This window comes from Solanum tuberosum, unplaced genomic scaffold (genome assembly GCF_000226075.1).
Source record: "Solanum tuberosum cultivar DM 1-3 516 R44 unplaced genomic scaffold, SolTub_3.0 scf00204, whole genome shotgun sequence".
Lineage (NCBI taxonomy): Eukaryota > Viridiplantae > Streptophyta > Magnoliopsida > Solanales > Solanaceae > Solanum > Solanum tuberosum.
In genome coordinates this window covers 338,682-361,745 of record NW_006239127.1, presented here as the reverse complement: position 1 = coordinate 361,745, position 23,064 = coordinate 338,682, and the positions used below count along the sequence as shown (strand labels likewise).

The window sequence follows — 23,064 nt, the reverse complement described above, 5'->3', positions numbered from 1 at the left end:
AAAGTAATATATATATATATATATATATATATATATATATATGCTGATGGTATCAGAGAAGAAGAAGTAGTGCTTCAGTGAAAACACTACTCAGTTACTTCTTGATGCCATTAGAGTATATATATATACTCTGATGACATAAAAAAAATAGAGTGTTCCATGAAAAACTGTTCAATTACTGTTTGATACTATCAAAATATATAGATACCATCCGAATCTCTCTTTCATTATAGCCACAAAATGATCACTTGGTCAAATAAATATTTACGTGGTAACTACTTCCTTTCTGAGGGAAGACGCGTAGATCGATACAGGAGTCGATTTAATATAATATTGATTTTCTAAGTCTTTCTACGCCAGCTAACGGTGCCACCGACCCTGAAGACAGAAACTGACCTATCGAATTAGACCTGTCACAAGACAATATTATTTTTTCTGGTCCTCCCCAGATGTTACTCAATTGTCCCTAACTAAGAACTCCAGCAAATTATATGACCCTATAACATTAAATATAGCCACCTACCAACTTAATTGTATTTTACTTCTAGCCACAAACTCCATTCTCACATTTATTCAAAATTTTCCCTCTCATAATATAGGAGAATTTAAGATCTAAAGTCGCTGAGTTCAGAATAAAACAAACGTTTGGATACATATTTGTTAAATATTTTTGAAATTAAAGTGGATAATTAATATTTGATAATTGGGATTGTACTCGAAAGTTTTAATTTTGTGGTTGGAGACAAAAGAATTCAATAGTTTTTCAAATTTTTAAAACTCATCTCCAAAAAAGGCATTTCAATAACCAAATAATATTTTTAATTTTTTTTAAAAAAAAGTTCCTTGTCCAAACGGCCCCATCGGGGCGGAGCTAGGGAACACAAGGGGTTCATTAAGATTTCCTTCACCAAAAAAATTATTTAATTACTTTTTAATTTCATTAGTGAAAATCTTACTACTAATATATCTATATAAAGTGGAGCTGAAAGCAATAAATTCAGTCGAACCTGCAAAAACCTTTTGCCTATTACAAATTGTCATGGATTTTCTTTCATGACTTTTTGTATAGAGTAAGAGGCAACTAACTTACAATGCAGAAGTTGATTCTTGATGGGCAGGAGAACACTAGTGATCATCATGAGTCTGATGAAAATCACCAAAATCATGATCAATGTATTGTTGTCCCAACTATGCTCAATGCAATTGCTGATGGCTTTATCAAGAAAGAAAAGTCATGGTAACAACTATCTTTGACATCACAAGCAATAATTTCAATTTTTCGCTCCGACTCTTCAAAAATGTTGTTCTTCAAAAACAGTCTATCTAGTCTTTACCTCTATAAGGTAGGGTTAAGGTTTGCGTACACTCTACCCTCCTAGCTCAGACCCTACTCGTGAGATTTCACTAGGTTGTTTGTTTGTTGGACTCTTCGAAAATATTGTTGCACTTGTGTTGGATCCTCCTAGAAATGTAATTTTTTTCAAGGACCCGACATGAATCCAGACTGCATATTTGAATAGTCCAAGCAACATAAGTTTAAACGGCGATGTCTGGTCCAACTTAGGCGCTCACCTTGACTTTCGGTGGATACATGTTATCTTTCACCAGTATAGGTGTGAGGTAATTCTTGTTTTATTAGTATGTTGCTCGGACTCTTAAAATATATTGTTGCATCCGTGTCGTATGTTTAAAAAAACAATAGTATTTTTTAAGGACCTGGCATGCATCCGACAACTTTTCTGAAGAGTTTGAGCAACATTTGACTCGCTCACTAGTCAACTTACACTCATCTCGACTACCGGTGGATACATGTTATTTTCATCAGTATAGGTACGAGGTAATTCGGCACGTTGAAACATAGACAGATGGGAAAAAATCACCGAGTAGATTCAAATTTGATTAAATTGTTTCCTCATACCTTAAAAAAACTTTTAAACTATGAGTTCATTATGTTATGCAGGTTTGCCACTTCTCAGCTTCCAAGTGATTTATCAATTCGAGTTGAAGACATCACATTCTATGTTCACAAGGTAAGTAAAAGACACTTGGATATAAATATTCACTACTAAAAAAACACAAATTCTAACAAATATTTTGTAAATTAATTTTTTGTTATAGTTGATTAATAGAAAATCGAAAATACAAATTTTGAAATTGAAGTTATTAATATTGTATAATTGGTGTTAGATTAATAGGTTTAATTGCAGTTTTGATTTTGTCTGACATGTTTAAAACCACAAGATTCTAAGACATCTTCAGTTTAATATATTAAAAAAATATTCTTTCTTATTTTTTTGGCCCAAGCCTAGTCAAACTAAAACACTTAAATTGAAACTAATCAGGTATTACATAGCTTCAATATTACACTTAAAGAGGCGTATGTTGTAGTATTAGCCTTATTTTTGTAGTTTCTTACTATATATGTTGTTTATTGTGTTTTGATTGTCGCACTATTTTATCGTTGTTACCGTTCCTTCTCTGAATTTTCTGCACTACTTTCCTTATTAGTTACCATGTTTTCTTTACGGTCATTTTTTTTCTTTTCGTAACTACTTTGATTTGTTGCACTTGAGCCGAGGGTCCTTCGAAACAGAGGCGGATCCACCCCTCCTCTAGGTGGGGGTGCACGTGCACTCGGTAACTTCAGAAAATATCATGTATATATATATATATATATGTATATCTATTTTGAAAATCTGACATAAATTATGATATAATTAACAGTGCACCCATGAAAAGCATATGAGTGCCATTGTGTTGCTTGCTTCGAAGCATCCGGGGTAAAGTCTGCATACATTCTACCCTCCTCAGACCCAACTCGTGGAATTTCACTCATATGTTGTGTTGTTGTACAAATTACTGAGACGTTAATTCAAGTTTGTGTAATCTTGAAACAGTATCCACTTATTGCAAGGTGTGGCTACTTGAATCAAATTGAACTTCATGAGCCTCAAAATTCACATTTAGGATATGATATCAAGCTTGAAAAGTTTCCTGGTGGATCAGAAACTTTTGAGACAATTCTAAAATTCTGTTATGGCTTGCCAATAAGTCTAAATCCAGCAAATGTAGCAGCATTGAGATGTGGATCAGAGTTTTTAGAGATGACAGAAGCAATGGAAGAAGGGAATTTGATCTCGAAAACGGAAGCTTTCTTCACATTTGTAGTCCTTTCGTCGTGGAATGACACAATCATGGTCATCAAATCATGTGAAATGCTATCTCCATGGGCTGAAAATTTACAGATTGTGAGAAGGTGTTGTGACTCAATTGCCTGGAAGATATTTAGAGAGAATTCAACAGCAGGGGAGATCATAACGAACAAACGAACTTGGTGGTTCGATGATGTTGCCACTCTCCGTATTGATTTCTTCATGAGGATCATTACAGCAGTGAAGGTAAAAGGGATCAAACCTGAGATCATTGGTTCGTGTATTATGAACTACGGAGAGAAATGTTTGCCTAGCATGTATGGCGATACGAGAGGAATGGATTGTAAAATTGGTACTAATAGAAGGAACGATTCGCAATGGAGCATCACGAGTGGGAGGATCAAGGAAACGAGCATTGGACAGAATAAGGAACAGAGAACAATTATAGAGAGCTTGATCAGTATATTACCTCCTCAGAAGGAAACTGTTTCTTGCAAGTTTCTTTTAAGGTTGTTGAAGATGTCAATTGTGTATGCTGCATCACCAGCTTTGATTTCCGAGCTCGAGAAAAGAATCGGGATGGTGCTCGAAAACGCCAGCACGAACGACCTCTTGATACCTACATATGCAGTAGGTGAACAAACAATCAAGTGAGTTACTATCACTCTCTAGTTTCAAGTTTCAATTTTCATCAGAACATAAACACTGTGCGCTTAAGCCCTGAAGCGAGGCGCAAAACATGTTGAGACGCTTCTCATTGCTTAGAGGGTGCTTCACTATCGTCATCAAGGCTCTAAGGCATACTTTTCCTTGCCAATGAGCTTAATCCTGAAGAAATTACGCTTAACAGTTTTATTCTTTTTTTTTCAATTCATTTATCCATGTACTCCCTCCGTTTCAATTTGTTTGTCTTACTTTCTTTTTTAGTCTGTTTCAAAAGGAATGCATCCTTCCTTTTATGAAACTCTTTTTTTTTTTTATCCGTGGTTTCCGGGTGTCGCTTTGCGAACCCGACTAGCTGTACCCACCGGGTCCTGCTGTTTTTTATGAAACTCTTTAATCCTAACTTTTCACGTGACATGTTTAAGACAACAAGATTCAGAAGTCTTCTTTACTTAAATTCTGTGTCAAGTCAAAATCAAACAAACAAATTGAAACAGATGGAGTATTTGTTATTCGTGCTTATAATTATTAGTCTTGGACTACAAATACATATTTGTATCTCTTCTCCATTAAAATTCACAATTTGTTTGCGCTTAAAGCCTCAACGGACATAGCATTATGCAGTTTTCGTCTTTGATAACACTGCTCTTAACCAGTTTCATTGAATACAGTTCAAATGAAGAACAGACTATCCATAACATAGATGTGGTGCAGAGGATTTTGGATTATTTCCTGATGTATGAACAGCAAAAATTGCAGCAACAAGAACTGAAGTCGACGACATTGAATATCAGTAAACTGTTTGACAGCTACCTAGTGGAAATCGCGAGAGATCCCAATGTATCTATCACTAAGTTCCGAGTTTTAGCTGAATCATTGCCTCGACATGTTCGAACATGTCATGATGGACTCTACAGAGCTATTGATACATACCTTAAGGTTATTTCAGCTTCTGCAATCAAACTATCTAGCTAGCACTTTATTTTGATTCTGCAATCGAAAAAAGTAAAGTACAATGAAGTTTTATATCTTCTACAGACTCATCCTTCACTGTCTGAACATGATCGACGAAGGCTATGCAAGATCATGGACTGCGGAAAATTGTCACTTGATGGATGCATGCACGCTGCACAAAACGAAAGGTTGCCTATGAGAATCATTATCCAGGTAAAATCTACCTTCCAAAGAGATTCATCTGTGTTAACCTATGCTCGGACTCTTCAAAAATGTCATCAGGTGCATGTTGGATCCTCTAAAAGTAGCATACTTTTGGAGGATTTGACATGGTGAGGCAACATTTTAAGTGAGTCCGAGCATCATAGGTGTTAAAACATTTAACGAAATAACAAGCATTATGCTGGCAGAAAACTTAGGTAGATTATACTTCAGTTTCCAACTTAGCATCAAGTATATCAAGATGCTAACAAGAGTAAAGCATATTAGGCAAGTCTCCTGTACATCGCAATCTAAACTGATAAGGATCTCGAAAATTGGTGTTATTACATGCACAAACATCTAGTATCCGAGCAATTTATAAGATCTCGAGGACAATGTGGAATCCCGGACCCCCATAGCCAATGATTGTAACATGTTGAAAGGTAAAAGGGATTTTTATTGAAATTACAACAATGAAATCCCACAAGTAGGGTCTGGGGAGGGTAAAGTGTACGCAGACCAATGATCAATGAAAGCATTCAAGAAGCCTAGCATGGATTTTAAAAACCAAGAAAAAAGGAGTTCCATCAACTAACGTTGCGAATGAACAACAACATACCCAAACCTTACCCTTACCTTTGCAAATGAATACTCCTAAAAAAACAGGAACTAGCAACGGACAAATTATCGATGAAATTTCTAGTTACTTTCATGTTTTTAGTGTGCACTATTGAAAAGACAGGAATTAGTGACAGACAAATTTTATAGCTAAACAACAAAATCAGTCAGTAATCCTATTGAGCAACAGATTATTAAAAAGTATTGTTAGCTACGAGCTATTTAGCAGCAGATTAGGTAATAGAAGCATAAATACCAGCACCTAATCAAAACCTTATAGACATGCTGATTTACGTCTGAATTTCGAAGAGAATAATGCAGGTTTTGCTGTCGGAGCAAGTGAAGATGAGGGCTGCAGTACATGGTAAGGATATTACAGAGAGTGATGATAACTCAGACAAGGAAAATAGCTGGTCATCAACGAAGAACGAGGTCAAGTCCCTTAGAGAAGAACTCGAAAATGTGAAGATTCAAATGGCTGAGCTTCATAGGGACTACTCTGAGCTGCAACAAGAATACGAAAAGACGAACAACAAGCACAGAAGTCCGTGGACATTGGGATGGAGGAAGATGAAAAAGTCTGCACTTTTCATTAGAAAAATGATCGAGGATGAAACTCAAGAGGGAGAGCATAGAGTTAAACCAGGCCGAAGAACACAATCCATATCTTAAGTGCAAAGTTTATACTTGTTTTCATGTATCTGGTTGATGAACTGATTAAAGTACAACTCTTTGTGGCATGGATGGAGTTTGGATGCATATTGTAAGTTATTTATGTTGGTCAGACTTTTCAAAATGACATAATATGCGTCCTACATAATATAATACAATCAGCATATCTCAGGTGAATTGTCATATAAAACGTGTGTATCTACTTGTTCAACTTTATACAAGTTTAAGTATTTACTTATGCACATCTAAAGTTGAATGACATAGATGTCAGTTGATGCCAAGTTAAAAGACACATTCATATGTATTATGCCTTGTTCAAAGAAAGAAAGTGACTTCCTTTTTTGGGTAAATAACTTCTTTGGAAGATTTCTAAGGAGGAAAGTTTTCTACAAATACTGAAACAAGTTTTACATTATTTCATTTTTTTATAACCGTGATATCAAGACCAACATTTGAAAACCTCGACTAATTCCATGATATATTGTCACTTTGAAATAATTTTTTTGGTAAATCATGATATAGTTTTTTTGTTTTGTTTTATATACATGCAATAGCATTGCGACTACTGAAATAAATATGAATAATCTTGAAAGAAGGGTGTGTAGATTATGTTTTGTTTCAGGGATCCAATTCTGTGGAAAGCTCTGAAAAATCTGAGATATTTGCCACAAGCAAGAAAGAGGACTGATACTCGCTTTCGGTAAAGTGAATAATACCCCCTTCCAACCTCAACCAAATGTCTCAAGTTCGAGTCCATTTATGAATAATAATATGACGCTATTTACAAACTATATGATGAGTTTTCCAAATTCAGCTTTCACAGTAAATAAGATAAGCAAAGGGGAATTAGAAATTGAGATAAAGGGTGAATTTCCACATAGCTTTTTCACTCATTAGGTGTTACCCTGTCTTTCTGTATCTAAATAAACAACAAATATAATATGAGAAGGCAATAAAAGAGAAAAGCATCTTTCTTTTTACACCCGTCTCGCGGCTTCAAACTAGCTGGTAATCCGCGCACTCTAACTTCTCAGAAAAGGCGATTGCACTTATAGAAGGAGTTTCCAGCCAGAGATCCATCCAATTTCCGCTACTCAATGTGGAATCATGCTGAGGATGTCCATATACATCAAATGCAGATATATCTACTAGTAAAGCAACAGATTTTTACTCAAATGTTCCAGTTCTGAGGTAGAGTTGGACTCCTCTAAAAGTACTTATCAACTCTAACCACTCTTTTCCTGTTTACATGAGTAGAATCGATTGTGCCTTTTGTCAAATATTCATGGGAGTCATAATATGGTGTATTCACAATTCACATTTGCTTCTTTTTAACACGATATGGGTATTTTTGGTATATGCTTATGCTAATCATGACCAATGGAAGAGCCACGAGGCAGTATGGTGAAGGAAGTTTTCCATCGAAGATGAACTGGAGCAAAGCAGTGACAAGAAGTGCAGACACAATGACAAAACCCTGCGCACAATTTAAGACAAGCAGTTAGAAATAGCATTGTCAAGAAAAAGTATGGTAGGAACATTTACAAAAAGTACATCATGATAGACTATTTTAAGAAGACAGGGTATATGGAGGAAAGGGGAAGTGATGATTTGCTCCTTCAGCAGCACAGAACTTATATAACCTCGTCTTATTAAAGACCAGACAAATTTGGAAAATAAAATAGACCATACAGTTGACTGTTTCGCTCCACCATGAACTAACAAGAGAACATATTATGAATAAGAAAAATGAAAATATCCTAGGACTCCACTTCAAGTGTCATAGTAATGTAACAGAACTACAAATGCCTCAAATAAATCAAGGGGAAAGGCACAAGGCAGCGAAGCAATAAAAGAATAGCAAAAAGAAAAAGAGAATTTTCAAGACCATTCAATTCCGCACAACTTGTAAAGCATAAGAAGTTAAGCAAACACTTACCTTCCTAACACCACCGGCATATGAAGTCACAAGACCCACAAGAATTCCACCAACGGCATTTAAAATAACAGGGATCTGAAACAAAAGAAGTGGAGGTATCACGTAAAATCATGAGTTTTACCTACCTAGATAGATCTGACTCCTTTTCCAAAATAAAAAAAAAATGAAAATGAATCCGGGTCATCTTGATTTCTTTTTGTCGTTTCAGTTCATCTTGATCCTCTTTAATCATTCCAGTTCATTTGGATTTTTTTGATAAAGAAAAATTATGTAAAAGCCTAATTAATGGAACAATTTATTGTCATCAACAAACAAATTAAAAGTGACAATTGGATCTAACCAGAGGATAAGATGCATATGATAACAGCACGTCGGGTAAATTAATAGAAGATATCCCAGGTAGGGAACTAATTAGTTTTTTCAGGAAACCTTCATATTCATGGCGATACTTGTTCCTGGACGTTTTGAGTACTTGCAAACCAATTTAACAAGTTTCCATGAATAAAAATTAAAATATATAAAATAAAATTGCATATTTGCAATGCTGATTTACCAAAGTTAATGCAGTCCATCCATAGAAGAATCCATGCTGTCTAATAGCTTCTCCATCTGGGGACTTGGAAGTACTACTTATCAAGCAGAGACTCCCAATAATGGACATCTCAACAGTCATCAGGTAAGATGAGTGTTTCTTAACCTGTAATAGATGAAAAGCATATCAAAATGAAGGAAATGCAAAAGACCCTTTCATAAAATAACAGTGTTTACTTGCCTGAGATGCCCATTGACACAAGGCAGATGCCATACCAGAAAGCACAGATGCAACCAAAACTGGTACAATTCCATAGAATAAGATCTCATCGGGGTTACTACTACTGGAAGCTTTGCTGGAGCCCTCACCAACACTTAACAGGACAGCTGCCATGATTAACAAGAAAAGAGCCCCAATTTGTTGAATGGATTGCTTCTGCCTGAGAAAATAAAGGGATTCTGGGGTAACAAGGCTCTCAGGATTCACCTGATACACAATTAGTGTAACTAACAAGAACACTTGCAGGATATAAATGATATCGCAATTGTGGTATAAAGTATCTCGAGATAGCTAATCCCGGAAGTAAATATTCTACCTAGCATGGGATAGAATAAAGGGCAGTCCAGTGCACGAAGAATCCAGCATTCACACAGAGTCCGCATCCCAAGGGGGGAGGGGGTATAATGTAGACAGTAGTGGTTTGATTCCATAACTCAAACTTGTGACCTATAGGTCACTGTAAAGATATGGCACCTGGCCTAACTCAATCCCAAAAGCTAGCTCATGAGGGGAGGATTGCCCAAGCCCATATAAGGAGACCACCAGTCCATTCCCCAACCAATGTGGGACTTTTTACCCACTCTAATACCATGTGAGAAGAGAAGAGTTTGAGAGCGAACTCAACTTTTCAGTACCATCAGTAGTAGATCCAACTGCAATAGAACCAACATTTGATCCAAAAGATCCTTTGTTCACATTCTGTGGTTTCACCACAACAATGTGCTGGCCTCGTTTAATGACCACATGCTCGTTAGCGAGCACACTCTCGAGGTAATCAAGAAGCTCTTTAGCCTGCCAAATGCCAAAGTCAGGGTCAGCTTCAAGATGATGCCACACTAGTGCACTTTCCTTTTGCTCTATCGACGAACCATCTGTTGCCTCGTTGTATTTCTTCATACTAGGCAACACCACTTTTTTCCACTCAGTGTCTGCAGGTACTAGACGAGATTCCCAATCAGAATCCTTACTCCACCTAGTGAAGTAACCATGCTTTGCTGATAAGCCAAGTTCCGGACAATGTAAAGATATGGCACCTAGGCCAAGATGAGAAAGGTTTGAGTAAGGGTTTTGGATTTGTATGCTTCTGTGCTGTGGAGGCCTATAACGCTGTGAATACTTTTTATGGATTTATGTTGCACCGAAAGCCATTATATGTGGCTATTGCTCACAGGAAAGAGGAAGACAGGCCCAGCTACAGCTACAACACGCACAACGACTCGCCGGACTAACAGGAGCTTCAGCTATGTTTCCTGGCGCATATCCTCCGCTTTACTATCCAGGCCATGTTGTTCCTCAAGTACCAGCACGACCTGGGCTGATGTATCAGTCTCTTGCTATGAGGACAGGTTGGGGTACTAATGGGTTCACAAACACCCTCAGACCTAGCTATCAACCTTCTCCAGTTCCCATGATTCCTAATACTTATTGACCATATCGGCAGAACAAGGGAAGGATGAATGCCAGCTTCAAATGTGACCAATGTGCAGCCATCAGGTCAACCAGCGATGTCATCAAAAGATTCTCAGCGTGCTGGGCAGGTCAGATTTGCGCCGAATGGCCAGACTCGTGATGTGAACAAAGGATCTTTTGGATCAAATGCTGGTTCTATTGCAGTTGGATCTGCTGCTGATGGTACTGAAATGCTGAGTAGCTTGCTTGCTTCTGCTAATTCTGAGCAGCAAAAACAGATACTTGAAGAGCTAGCTTTTGGGGTGTGAGTTAGGCCCAAGACCTAATTTAATAGTCACAAATCCCATGTTTTATCCATGGGATTATAATCCCTTATCCTTGTTACCAAATGACCATATCAGTCTAAGCACTAGTACGGTTGCCAAAGATAAGTCTAAGACAAAGTGGTAACGATCAGTACTGTCAACGGATAGAAAACATTTCGGATCAACATACTAACTTGCACGGTCACGAGTTATGACAAAAGCATACCTCAAAATTATGTAAGTAAACAAGGCTGTGAAGAACAGTTTTGTTTGGTTCAAGATTGAAAACGTGAGTGAATCAAGATTTTTATATGAGATCTGCAATAAGCTGTTTTGTAGTGCATAGATAGCAGCAGGCAGTCCAGATGCAGTCAAAGAGCCAAATAAGGTCCACTCCCTGTAATTTTTCTTCAAAGTGCCTTCTTTTGCCATGAGAACAAGAGCACAAATAACCTGAAAAGTTGGAAGGTATATGCAAGTAAATATGTGCACCCATGGAGTGAAAAACAATGCAGAGAAAAAAGTATTTACCTTGACTGCTTCACATGTTAAAACAGATGAAGTAACTATCACTTCACGCCTGTAGGAAGAACAGAACAGGAAATACTATTGTCATAATAGTATAAATATTAACAAGAAAGCATTTATCACCAAACAATTTATGTGAAAGGATAAGCATATAGCATTTCCTTTACCAAAATAACAAGAAGTAGCAAAATAAACATAATAAAGAACTTCTTTGAGACAAGGAGGAAACAAGGAAAAAGGTGGAAACTAGGCCAGCCCTAGGGGCTTATCTCAATTTGAGTTTGTTTTTACGTTTATACATCCTACTTTATCTAAGAAATTGATATAATTCTTGCACAAAGCTTTGCTTGCTCATCGAGCCATCCCAATTGGATGTGGGACCATTCCTAACTGGATCGCTACGTAAGGAATTGATCCCCACATCTCCATAGGATTGAGCCAGCTCGAATTTCCTGGGACTGGAAAAGCTAAACCAGTTCTAGGCGCCTAACCAAGGCTGATTCAATATAACTGAGGCTGGGAGTAACATCACAACCAAGACAATTTTCTTCTAATTCTAGAACTTAGTTTTTATTTACACCAATGTGATATTTGATGAATTGCCTTTGACCGTCTGGCATATTATTAAGAAAGAGAGGACAATTTTCTTATGTTCCCACAAGGTACATGATATGGTAAGTCGGTAACCATTGTAATATCTACTGTTGGTTCAGAAAGTCCTTTTAGTCAAGGTAAGTTGCAACTAAGAAGGAAGAATTATGCTAGCTGGACCTAAGTGAGACGTGTTCACCAGTCATGTGTTAGAAATATTGGGTCACACCAGAAAGAAGAACCCAATATTTAAGAGGAGTTCAACTCCCAACAAGAATTCAACCAGAAAGATGATGAAGAATGGTGCAAGCAGAGCAAGACCAACAAAAATTTTCTATTTTGTATATATCGTACTTTATTTGATAAGTCGATAAATGAACACCAAGTGTCAACAGTATGTACAAGTTGTTCATATAACAGTCTGGGTCATCAATAGGTATATATGAGTTACCCGACCAAGTGTACAATATGGGATTTTTTCTTTCCACCAAAAATACAAGTCAAAGAAGAATGATCTTTTAATCTTTGCATGTCATTCTTATTATCTGAAACAATCTTCTGTTCCTTTCATTTCATAAGCAACAAAATAAACATAATGATGATGTTCCCCATGTTGCTTTCTTTCACTGCCAATTTTCTTTTGTCTCCAAGCTGGTGATAGATTCCTCTACTATTGTTGGTAACAACCACTACATACTGAACAATGGGAATGCAAAGGTCCACAGTTTTGTAACCTGCCTAATCGTCTCCGAAGTGTTTGTACAAGCAACACCACCTCACAAATATCATTCTTCTCTTTCTCAAATTATCAGATGGCGTCTCGTACAGCACACCAGGCAAACAAAGCAACTTCCTCTTGAGACTTAGAGACCAAATTTTTTTCACACCCCATTCTTACCTACCAACCTGACAACTCCTTGTAATACAATTTAAACATAAAATACTTCGCTCCCAACTCCCACCCCATATTATTAATTCTCCGTCCTTTCCCCGGTCACTTTTTTTATAAGGTAAGTTCCCTCCTTTCCCCATCATCTATTTCTGAGAAAAGATCCCCAATCTCCTCTTGATCCCAACTTGGATGGCCCTCCTAATGTTAATATCACAAGATGATCTCCTAATTATCCATTCTTAATAATCACATATCTTACCATCATTCTTGTTTATCAATCCGTATATATGCACTCTCAAAAGGTACCCATCAACCATAAATGCTTCTAAAACCTTTGCCTATTTGACAACAACATGAACAGTCTTATATTAGTAAGACTCACTCCCGATGGATCTTTTGGCATTCAAGCATGGTCCTACACACCTAGCTTAAACCCATTGTTTAGCTAGTACTATAAATAGGATTAATGTGGAGTCTATCCTTTATGATTTTTCGAAGAACTCTTTGGATTCCCAGTAAAGGCGGAGATCTTCTTTGATAATTTTCTTCCCTTATCTACATTATCTACGGGTCAATTGTTACTAACAAATTGAATAGTGTTAAATACCAATATGCACGAACAAATAATGCTTAGAATACAGTACAAGCACAACTATATCAACAAAAAAAAACTTGCATACTTCAACTAGAATTGAGATACAAATTAATATATTCAGAAAATAAAATTACATTCTACAAAAAAAAAACTGAAAATTAGATTAAAAATATAAACTGAAGAGTGAAGAGAGTATAATCTGAACCTGACAAAACGCTTGGATATAAGCGGCTGAGCACCATACTGTAAGGTGAGGAGCAAAGAATAAAACCACACTTTGCCGCCGGTTTTTGCCGCCGCCGGGTTCTCGGAGTTCACTTTTTTGGATTCCGTAGCAGCCATAACGGTTGACCCGAAATGTATACACGAATCGGGTCTGTTCCAATCGGATCCTTCGATTATTGCTGCTATCGAACTGGTGAAGGCTTCGCGTGAAGCTTTCTCTGCTGTTTGGCAATGGCGTCGGAAGGGTAATACGGCGTCGTTTGGAAGGTGACTTTGAAACTGACACTACTTTGAGTCTTCTATAATGGTTAAAGTTAAAGTTAAAATTAAAATTAAATAAAAAGACTTCTATTTGCCTAAGGAAGGAATATTTCAATTGAATTTGAAAAAGATAATGTATTGATTTTTTGGATTTTTAAAAAGGAAATAAAATTACAAGTAATTAGATAAATCATTTTTTATGCTACAATTAGGGTGAGTTTGATACAATAGATATCGAATTATCATATAGATATCAAACTTTTTGATATAAAGCTTCCAATGTTATGATATTCATGGTCAAGTATGGTGTTTGGTATGTATTTTAATTTTTTTGATATTCTATTTGATATTTTGTTTTAAAATAAAATAAAATATCAAAGTAGATAGTTATATATATAATTTATATATATTATTATAATGCTAAAAAATATATAATCTAATATCAGTACAAAATTATTGCTCCTGTTTAGATATTGGATTTTGACTATTCTATCTAACTGAAAAATAAACAAAAGAGAATTGTTTGTATTTTTTTTTTGGGAAAATGCATAAGTATCTCTCCTATGTCCGAAATCTCAGAGACACATTTATACTATACTAAGGTCCTATTACCCCCGAACTTATTTTATATATAATTTTCTACCCCTTTTCGGCTTACGTGACACTATCCTTGAAAAAATTGTCAACACGCGATGGGCCCGGAAGATAGTGCCACGTAGGCCTAAAAGGGGTAGAAAATTATTTATCAAATAACTTTGGGGGGGGGGTAATAAGACCTTAGTATAGTATAAGTGTGTCTCTGAGATTTCGGGCATATGTTGGGGTATTTATGCATTTTCCTTTTTTAAAAAAATATTTCTATATTAATAAAGTGTATGTTATTACATATTGTATAAATGAGATGGTATTTCTTGAAAAAATGGAAGTATATTGTTTATTGTATGAATATACGTCAATGGTCTAATTTGTGTATAGAAGTATCTGAAAAGACTTGGAAAGTAAAAAATATTATAGTATATAGTACTAATTTTTTAAACGCTGTTTAAGTAAATTGAGTTATATTTTTTTTTTCGTTTTATATTACTTGGTTTACGTTGATTAAATTTTAATTAGAGGTCTAACTTATTGAATTAATCATGTTTCGAAATTCTAAATTTGCCTACTACTATTTTGTGTAGTTATTAAATATTAAGGACGATATGGAAAAGAAGTAATAAAACTCTCTCAATTTGCTAAAAAGACCAACTAAAATAAAAAGATGGAAGTAAAAACTTGATCGAGAAGAAACGATGGCATGGCCTCTTTTAAGTCTTCAATCGAGAAATGGTGGTGAAAATCATTTACACCTCCCGAACTTTACTTTAAATATCAAACTCTCCTTCAACTTTGAGAAATTTCTCTCCCAAAAATAATCAAACTTCCCTCTCAACTTTAATTTGATATTATGACTTTACTGATATAAGGATCCGTGAAATTAAAACTCTGAAAAACAATAGGCAACAACATGAAGATGAACTATACTAAAAAAAAATATAACATACGAAAACAATTTTATGAGTTTACTAATACGAGAGGTATGCAAATGCAAATGATTCAAGCACAACACAAGGACTCAATATACTCAAAAGCACCAATTGTACTACAATAAAAAACTTGTTCATCTTCAACATCATAATCACAGAATTTCTCAAAGGTCTTGTTTATAAGATTGTACTTCATTACCTTATCATCATTAGGAGCTGCCAGAACCAAAAATGCATCCTCTTCTCGTTTACCTCGAACCAGAGATAATATCGTAAAATTATAATAATTCAACTTATAAGGATGATCAAAATCAATCTTGTACTTAACAAACCATTCAGAATCATCCCTTTTCATCTCGTATACATCAAATCGAACCGTGTAAAATGAAATTTTTGTGATGTGCAAATGGCCACAAGATTCACCAAAATATGCTATGGTTGTTCCTTGATCATCTGGAAAATGTGGCATTGGCCCTAACCTCTCAAATTCAAGATTGTAATATAAACAAGTCAAGTTTCCAATAGTACTAATCCAGTAAATTGATCCATTCCAATAAACCCCTTTGGAGAAATTAACATCAGCAATGAATGGATCACCTGATAGTCTCCATGGCCCTGTTTCGAGTTAATTTCACATGTGGTCATTAAACTTTATCCAATATAACAAAAAAAAAATAGCACAACTACTTTTTGTCTTTTACATATTAAGTGATGCTTCGCATAATTACATATTAAGTTAGTAAAAATATATATTACCTTCTAGTTTGTGACAAAAAGGTAGAGTTTAGTTAAAAAAATAATTTTGCAACTTTTTATATTTTAGTGAATACATATGAAATTCACAAACCTGTTTGAGATGAGTAAATTTCAATCTGATAATGTTGAGGAGACGACACAGAATCGCGAACACATATTACTTTGTAATGAGGAGACTTGGCAGGATCAAAAGCTAAGCTTATACCATGAATTTTACAATTTTCAGTTTCAAGAACTGATTTTGAAAGTACTGTGTAATGTTTCGTAGTGGGGTTGCAAACATAGTAATTTGTTTTAGCTAGACGCGAAGGGGAGTTGGAACAGAGCATTAGTCCATTGCAAGATTGCAGAACACTAATACCAGAAGAGTCTTTAATGAATTTGAGATTCTTAAATGGTGGTTTTGTGGGATTTTTCTTATCAAAATGAACATAATCAAACTGGGGTTTTGCTGGAAGAGAATAAGGACAGGTCAAGAAAAGGCCTATTGCGCGATTTGGATTGGGATGACAGAGGACAGAGAAATGTGGATGAGTAATGATTGAAAGCCAACGTTTGGATACGGTTTTCAAACAGAGAAGGGATTTTATAGGTATGCGTAAAAGAATTTCAATCAATAGATCATCAATCGAAACAACTATTCGAGCTGATGATTGCTGCTCTAAATCTTAAAATTTGGGGACCTTGAGTTTAATGCCTTGCATTTTTAGTAAAGTTTTATTTGTGTTGTGCAAGAATTGCTGGTGATGGATGCATGTTTAATATGTCAACATATAGGTAAAGATTGCGTAGGTAGTTTCATTATTTGATTAAGTTGACAAGGTCTATGATGTGAACAGATGATCTGAATTACATAAACGTGGTTTTTTACTTGACTTTAATTGGCAATTTTGTCCTCTAACTTTGGGTATGCATAAGTAGATACTTAAACTTAAATAAAATTGAACAAATAGACACATTCGTCTTATATGAGTCCTACATGACAATTTTGTGTCCTATGACGTCCTATACTTATTATGTCATGTAAGACATGTGTGTTTATTTGTTCAATTTTATACAAGTTTAAGAGTCTACTTGTGCACATTCAAAGTTGGAGGACATGGATCTCAGTGAACCCGAATTAAGAACATATTTACATGTTATGGCAAGTGTAGAGTAAAGTTTAATGTGATCATCTATGAAATTAACCAACCTATTTCAGTTGAGTGAATTTTACTGGGTAGAAAATAGAATCTGTGTGGATGATTAAGAAGAAATGTACAAATCTGTATTGGCTATCAATTATCATCATGTCATCAACTATACCAATTAATGAGTTTTTATAGAATATGAAATCATTTCTATTTAAAAGGGAATGATATTCTCAAAATATGTGGAAATAACAATAACAATATGAATATATGAGAACTAAGTATTCTCAAGAGTAAATGTTTTCACATTCAAAAGAGGAGAAAACTGAGATTGAGGAGTTTTTGAGTACTATCTCTTTTCAGAGAAATATTTTGAGTAATAATCTCAAACCAGAGGAAGAGTTATGTTTTTTAAACATATGAGCTAAGTATATTTTTGGGAATAGTATTGAGCACCGATATGGGGGAGAGATCAGATAACTCACAGCCCCCATAAACCATGTAGCAAACGTGGGTAGAAATGGTCATACTTTTTATATCTTAGTTTGTATATGAAAATACAAAATAACTTTGTGGGAGATTCTCTAACCGACAACTATCACTATGAGCTATGTGATGATACAACGTTTAGCCCACGCTGCCAGAACTATCCTATACTTTGCCGGGGTATAGGACCTACTCACTAAGTGGATCCACTAGTCTATGCTTAAAAGAACTAAGGAATCATCTAAAAAGTATGGCCCTTTCTACCCACGTTGGCTACATGGTTTATGAGGACTTTGAGTTATCTGAATTCATCCCCATATCGGTGCTCAATACTGTTATGGAATGGAAGAAACTAGAAAGAAAAATTAAAGAGAGAATGAATGATAACTCTTTGTATTGATTCTTGCATTGATTCAAATAGAAGAGTACATCCCTATTATAAATAATTAAGGGGAATCCTTCCTAAAGAAGAATCTTTCTAGATACTAAACTAAAGGAGAATCCTTCTATATACTAAACTAAAATAAAACTGAATATTTTGCAATTAATGTAAACCCTGGACTTAAAAATTAAATACTATAGAATACTTTAGACTAAAAAATTAAAAGTAAAAAGATTCTACCAAATTTCAACATTCCCCCTCAAACTCAAGTTGGTGTATCTAACTTGAGTTTGAACACTTAGTTATTCTTGAGAATATCTTCTCCTTTTCATGTTTTTTCCCAAGTTTCTTTTGTCGTTTCAAATACAATGATTTTAGAGAAGATTGAATTTGCAATTGAATTTTGAATTACAATTTTGGCTTTGTATATTATGGTTTTCCCTTCTGAGTGAAGTTTGATTTCAGGAGTGGAATAATAAGTTTTTTCAGAGAGTGATTGCATGAGTTTTTCTTCCATTACAGTTTCCCACAAATCATAAGCCTCAAGATAAGACTTCATCCTAACTGCCAAGATTTGATAATTTTCACCATTGAAGGTTTGTGGGGTATTGAAAGAAAGAGTCATGTTTGTCATGGTTTGAAAATAAGGTTTAAAATAGTATGGATTAAAATTGGTTATAAGTAGCCCTGAGTTAAAAATAAAAGCACGGGTTAAAATTGGCCCTGCGTTAAAAATAAAAGCACGGATTAAAATTGGGTTGAAAATATGTATGAAAATAAAGTGGTTGAAAGTTCTTTTTGAAAGAACTCACAGATCCATTAAGATCAATGGAATGCTCTGATACCACTGTTATGGAATGGAAGAAACTAGAAAGGAAAATTAAAGAGAGAACGAATGATAACTCTTTGTATTGATTCTTGCATTGATTCTAATAGAAGAGTACATCCCTATTTATAAATAATTAAGGAGAATCCTTCCTAAAGAAGAATCCTTCTAGATACTAAACTAAAGGAGGATCCTTCTAGATACTAAACTAAAATAAAACTAAATATTTTGCAATTAATGTAAACCCTAGACTTGAAAGAAAATTAAATACTATAAAATATTTTTAGCCAAAAAAAAAGAAAAAAAAGATTCTACCAAATTCCAACAAATACTACTCTCAAAAATATAAACTTAGCTCATATGTTTAAAAACATAAATATTTCTCTGATTTGAGATTGTTACTCAAAATATTTCTCTTAAAAGAAATAGTGCTCAAAACTGCTCAAGAACTCTTTCGAAAATCGGTGTTTTTCTCTCATCTTAAATGTAAAAATATTTACTCTTGGGAATACTTAGTTCTCATATATCATTTTGAAGAAAATAAACTCAACTCTACTCTTCTTCAAACTCAAATACTCAAGTCTTAAAACAAGTTTAAAAGATTTTGCAAAAGACTTCTCAAAAGACTCGAAGGAACTCTCAAGACTTAACTCTTAACTCTACCTTGAATTTGAATTATGGATTCAAGGGTTATGATATCATGTTATGGATGATCTCTCGATGTTTAGATGTAATTTAGAGTGTGGATATAAAGTAGAAAGCATAGGTACGATTCGAGGGAACTCATACGAAAAGAAGGATGAAAGAGTAGGGAACCTGGCGACCCTGGCGCACTGAGTGGCGCGGGGCACCAACCCCTGAATTACTGAAGGGGGGTTGGGGTGCACTGAGTGGCGTGGCGCCCCAAGAGAAAAACTACAGAACATCTTTTCTGGCGCAGCGCATCAGCCTCTGCCCAGAACTTCCCGACGAATTTTCTTTCTCGTTTTCTAACCCCAATTCGCCTAGAATTGAATGGTTTATTACCCACTCACTTAGATTCGAATACCCATCATAAGTACACGATAATCTACTCAAAACAAACCTTAAACTACTAACACTTATCTCAAGAATTCATCAAAAACCAACAATCAAGATTGCAAATGAAATTTCAAGAAAACTCTTCAAGAACACAAATCCTTCAACTTCAAGAACGAAATTACACTGAAAATAGCATGATTGGCGTGTGGGTGAACGAACCCAACACTATGAGAACTCACATACCTCTTAGGATCGAATCCTTGGCGAAAACCTTTCGAAAATCTCCTGAATCTTGACGTACACTTTGAACTTTTCTCTCTTTCTCCTCTTCTTGAACTCCTCTCAAAACCCTAAGCGTATTTGGGATTTGTAAAAATGACCCAAATCAGATTTAACCCCAAAATATTACTAAAAATCGTTTTAAGCTAAACGGGTAAGGAAAAGATCAAAATACCCCTCATTAATTCGGGTAACTTTCCTTAACTGGACAGACATATTTCAAACGGTCATATCTCTCTCATCCGAACTCAGAACTTAGCAAACTCGGTGTCGTTGGAAAGAGGATTTCAAGACCTTTCATTTGATATCTTATGGGCTACCTAACTCATCCTGTACTGAAAGTTATGGTCATTTGAAGTTGACCCAAACCTCACAACTTAAGCATAACTTGAAATTTTTTCAGATTTAGCTATTTCCAATTTAGCGATTTCTAAAATTAGCTCTTTCTAAGGCAGGATGTTACAATACATCACTGTACGCGATGTATCGGTTGGATATATCACTTTACGCGATGTATCTAGATGTTACTTTACGCGATGTATCAGGACGTTGAGTGATGTATCCAAAACCGAGACGTGATGTATCAAGACGTTGCGGGATGTATCCGAAATCGGGTGCGATGGATCAGGATGGTTTAGGATGTATCCGGATTATACCAAATTTAAGGGAATTTTGTAATTTGAAAAGGAATAGGAATAGGATTAGGGTAGTTTAAAACCGAACCGAATCCAATAACCCGGACCAAGAAAAAGTTATTGGTTTATCAGTAATGACTTACTGATTTAGCGATTTTGATAACGGTTTTGATATTTTTTGTTATCGGGTTATCGATGCTTAACAATTTGAAGTTTTTTCTTAACGGGCAAACCGATAACCCGATAGTAAATTAAATAATTATATTAATACCATTTTTTTAAAATATAAAGTCATTGACTTAGAGTTCAGTTTTCTACTTTTATTTCTGGTTGTCTCAAACTCTTGGTTATTCTACAATGTAAAAGTGTTTGCTTTTGAGCAAGATGCAACTTGTGAACTCATGTGCATGGTTCATTTGGTTTGTCACCTTGTTTCTAAGTGATTTTTCAATATTTTTTTGTGTCAACTCATAACGGTTAAACCGATAAATGAACCAATAACGATCAATAATCGATAAACCAATAACTGATAAGTCAATATCTTAATGGTTCTATAACGGTTTAGCATCTCTACAAATTGATAATCAATAAGTCAAACCAATAAACTTCAAAACCGATTTGAACCGATCGACACACAACTCCAAATAGTGTGTAATTAGCTCTTAACACTATTGAATTTGTGTAAAATCTACATAATTGTATGTAATGCCACGTTATTATAAAATTAAATATATGATTAATTGGTTTGAGAAATATAAGCATTACTAAGTTAAATTGGTCACTGCATTCAATATTGATTGAATTATATACAATATCTAGTCTAAATTAAAAATCAAATCAAAAGACATTAAAAAGCTAAAAAATAATAATAAAGCAACAATAAATTCAAAAAAATTGTACAGGGTTAAATTTCTTTGATTTTTTATTTTTTATTTTTAAATTTTAAATATTTATTACATTTTCCAACACCCATAAAGTTTCTTAAGTAACGATGTCTATAAAAAAAATTGCAATGGGATTAACTAAAAAAGTACATAATTGTATTAAATAATAATTATTGAGTTGACATTTTTCTAGCATAATTAAGATTAATGGATGGATTTTAGTTTAAAGTAATCATTACATGACCAAAGTGAGCCAACCGAGCTGAGCTAAAACCATGCGAGTTGGGTCGAGCTAAATACATGTGAGCCAGACCAATCCCCAATCCAGCACACAATAAGTATAACTGTGGGTAAAGAAGATATTTGGCATGACTCACCAAACAAAACAAAAACTCAAGCGTGAAATTCTGTGGGGGAAATTATAAGATGAGTTTTCTCACGAGTGTAGGGTCCTCAAGAACACGATAAGGATTTTTGGTGTGGCTCACCAAATAAAACAAACACTCAAGGCGTGAAATTTCGTGGGGGAAAATATAGGATGAGTTTTCTCGTGAGTGTGAGGCCCTCGAGAACACGACAAGGATGTTTGGCGTGGGCGCGTGGCTCACCAAACAACATCTCAAGGCGTGAAGTTCCTTGGGGGGAATTATAGGTTGAGTTTTCTTGTGAGTATGGGGTCCTTGATAACACGACAAGAAGGTTTGGCGTGTGATACGTCCAAATTACACCTCCCTAAAGAAGTATAAGTGGTCGTTGTTCAAATAAAGAACCTAACAGAGGTTAGGGTCGATCCCATGAGGATCGAGTCTAAACTTGGGCTAATTTGTTGTTAATTATACTTTTAGTTTAGTTATTTCCATAAAGGTGGGGAGTTTTGTAAAATAAAATTTTAATTGATAAGTAAACAAAATTGAATGTTTTGTGTTATCAAAAGAAGATAAAACTAGGGTATACATGTTCCCACAAGTCCTTAAGGCAGTAAACCCTATAATAGTAACTTGTCTAGTGTTTAACATGCAAAGTCGGTAAGTTAAGTATCTCCAAAGTGGCTGGTCGAACAAATAGGAAATTTCACCAGGCAACTTGGTCGGTCTATGGGTGTGTGCTTTACTAAACCTTACCCTTGACCCCAGATTAGCTATGGCAGAGGTGGTTCAAGCTATTAGATGTCGGTTGTAGTCACCGAATCTCCATTGTTTAATCTCTTCTCCCATTCGTTACTTCCTTGATCGGGCAAGTAGGAATAAGGCAGGTTCTAACTCGGGCCCTTATTAAAATCAATTAAAGTGAAGAGATTAACAATACATGCATACAGACTTATTCAAA

The 23,064-nt window shown here is 35.2% G+C and overlaps 3 protein-coding genes across 4 annotated transcripts; 1 reads left to right on the top strand and 2 right to left on the bottom strand.

Annotated features, from left to right (window-relative positions):
- Positions 1–1,015: 1,015 nt before the first annotated feature.
- On the top strand, positions 1,016–6,425 carry LOC102598201 (BTB/POZ domain-containing protein DOT3). 2 transcript variants are annotated; one of them, XM_006355556.2, is made up of 6 exons: positions 1,016–1,237; positions 1,961–2,030; positions 2,898–3,802; positions 4,487–4,754; positions 4,854–4,982; positions 5,910–6,425. In XM_006355556.2, the coding sequence occupies exons 1-6, from the start codon at positions 1,092–1,094 to the stop codon at positions 6,258–6,260; spliced, it is 1,869 nt and encodes a 622-aa protein (XP_006355618.1). In that variant the 5' UTR covers positions 1,016–1,091; the 3' UTR covers positions 6,261–6,425. The 2 variants fall into 2 exon arrangements, with proteins under 2 accessions (XP_006355618.1, XP_015167911.1); XM_015312425.1 differs by having other exon boundaries at positions 5,898–6,425.
- Positions 6,426–7,092: 667 nt separating this feature from the next.
- LOC102603309 (CMP-sialic acid transporter 5) lies at positions 7,093–13,886 on the bottom strand. Its single transcript, XM_006355490.2, has 7 exons — positions 13,537–13,886; positions 11,257–11,305; positions 10,952–11,178; positions 8,972–9,170; positions 8,753–8,896; positions 8,200–8,274; positions 7,093–7,737 (listed from the first exon to the last, which is right to left on the bottom strand). The coding sequence occupies exons 1-7, from the start codon at positions 13,671–13,673 to the stop codon at positions 7,576–7,578; spliced, it is 993 nt and encodes a 330-aa protein (XP_006355552.1). The 5' UTR covers positions 13,674–13,886; the 3' UTR covers positions 7,093–7,575.
- Positions 13,887–15,408: 1,522 nt separating this feature from the next.
- LOC107062153 (F-box protein At5g07610-like) lies at positions 15,409–16,744 on the bottom strand. Its single transcript, XM_015312456.1, has 2 exons — positions 16,188–16,744; positions 15,409–15,955 (listed from the first exon to the last, which is right to left on the bottom strand). Exons 1-2 carry the CDS (start codon positions 16,423–16,425, stop codon positions 15,411–15,413), a joined length of 783 nt encoding a protein of 260 aa, XP_015167942.1. The 5' UTR covers positions 16,426–16,744; the 3' UTR covers positions 15,409–15,410.
- Positions 16,745–23,064: the final 6,320 nt, after the last annotated feature.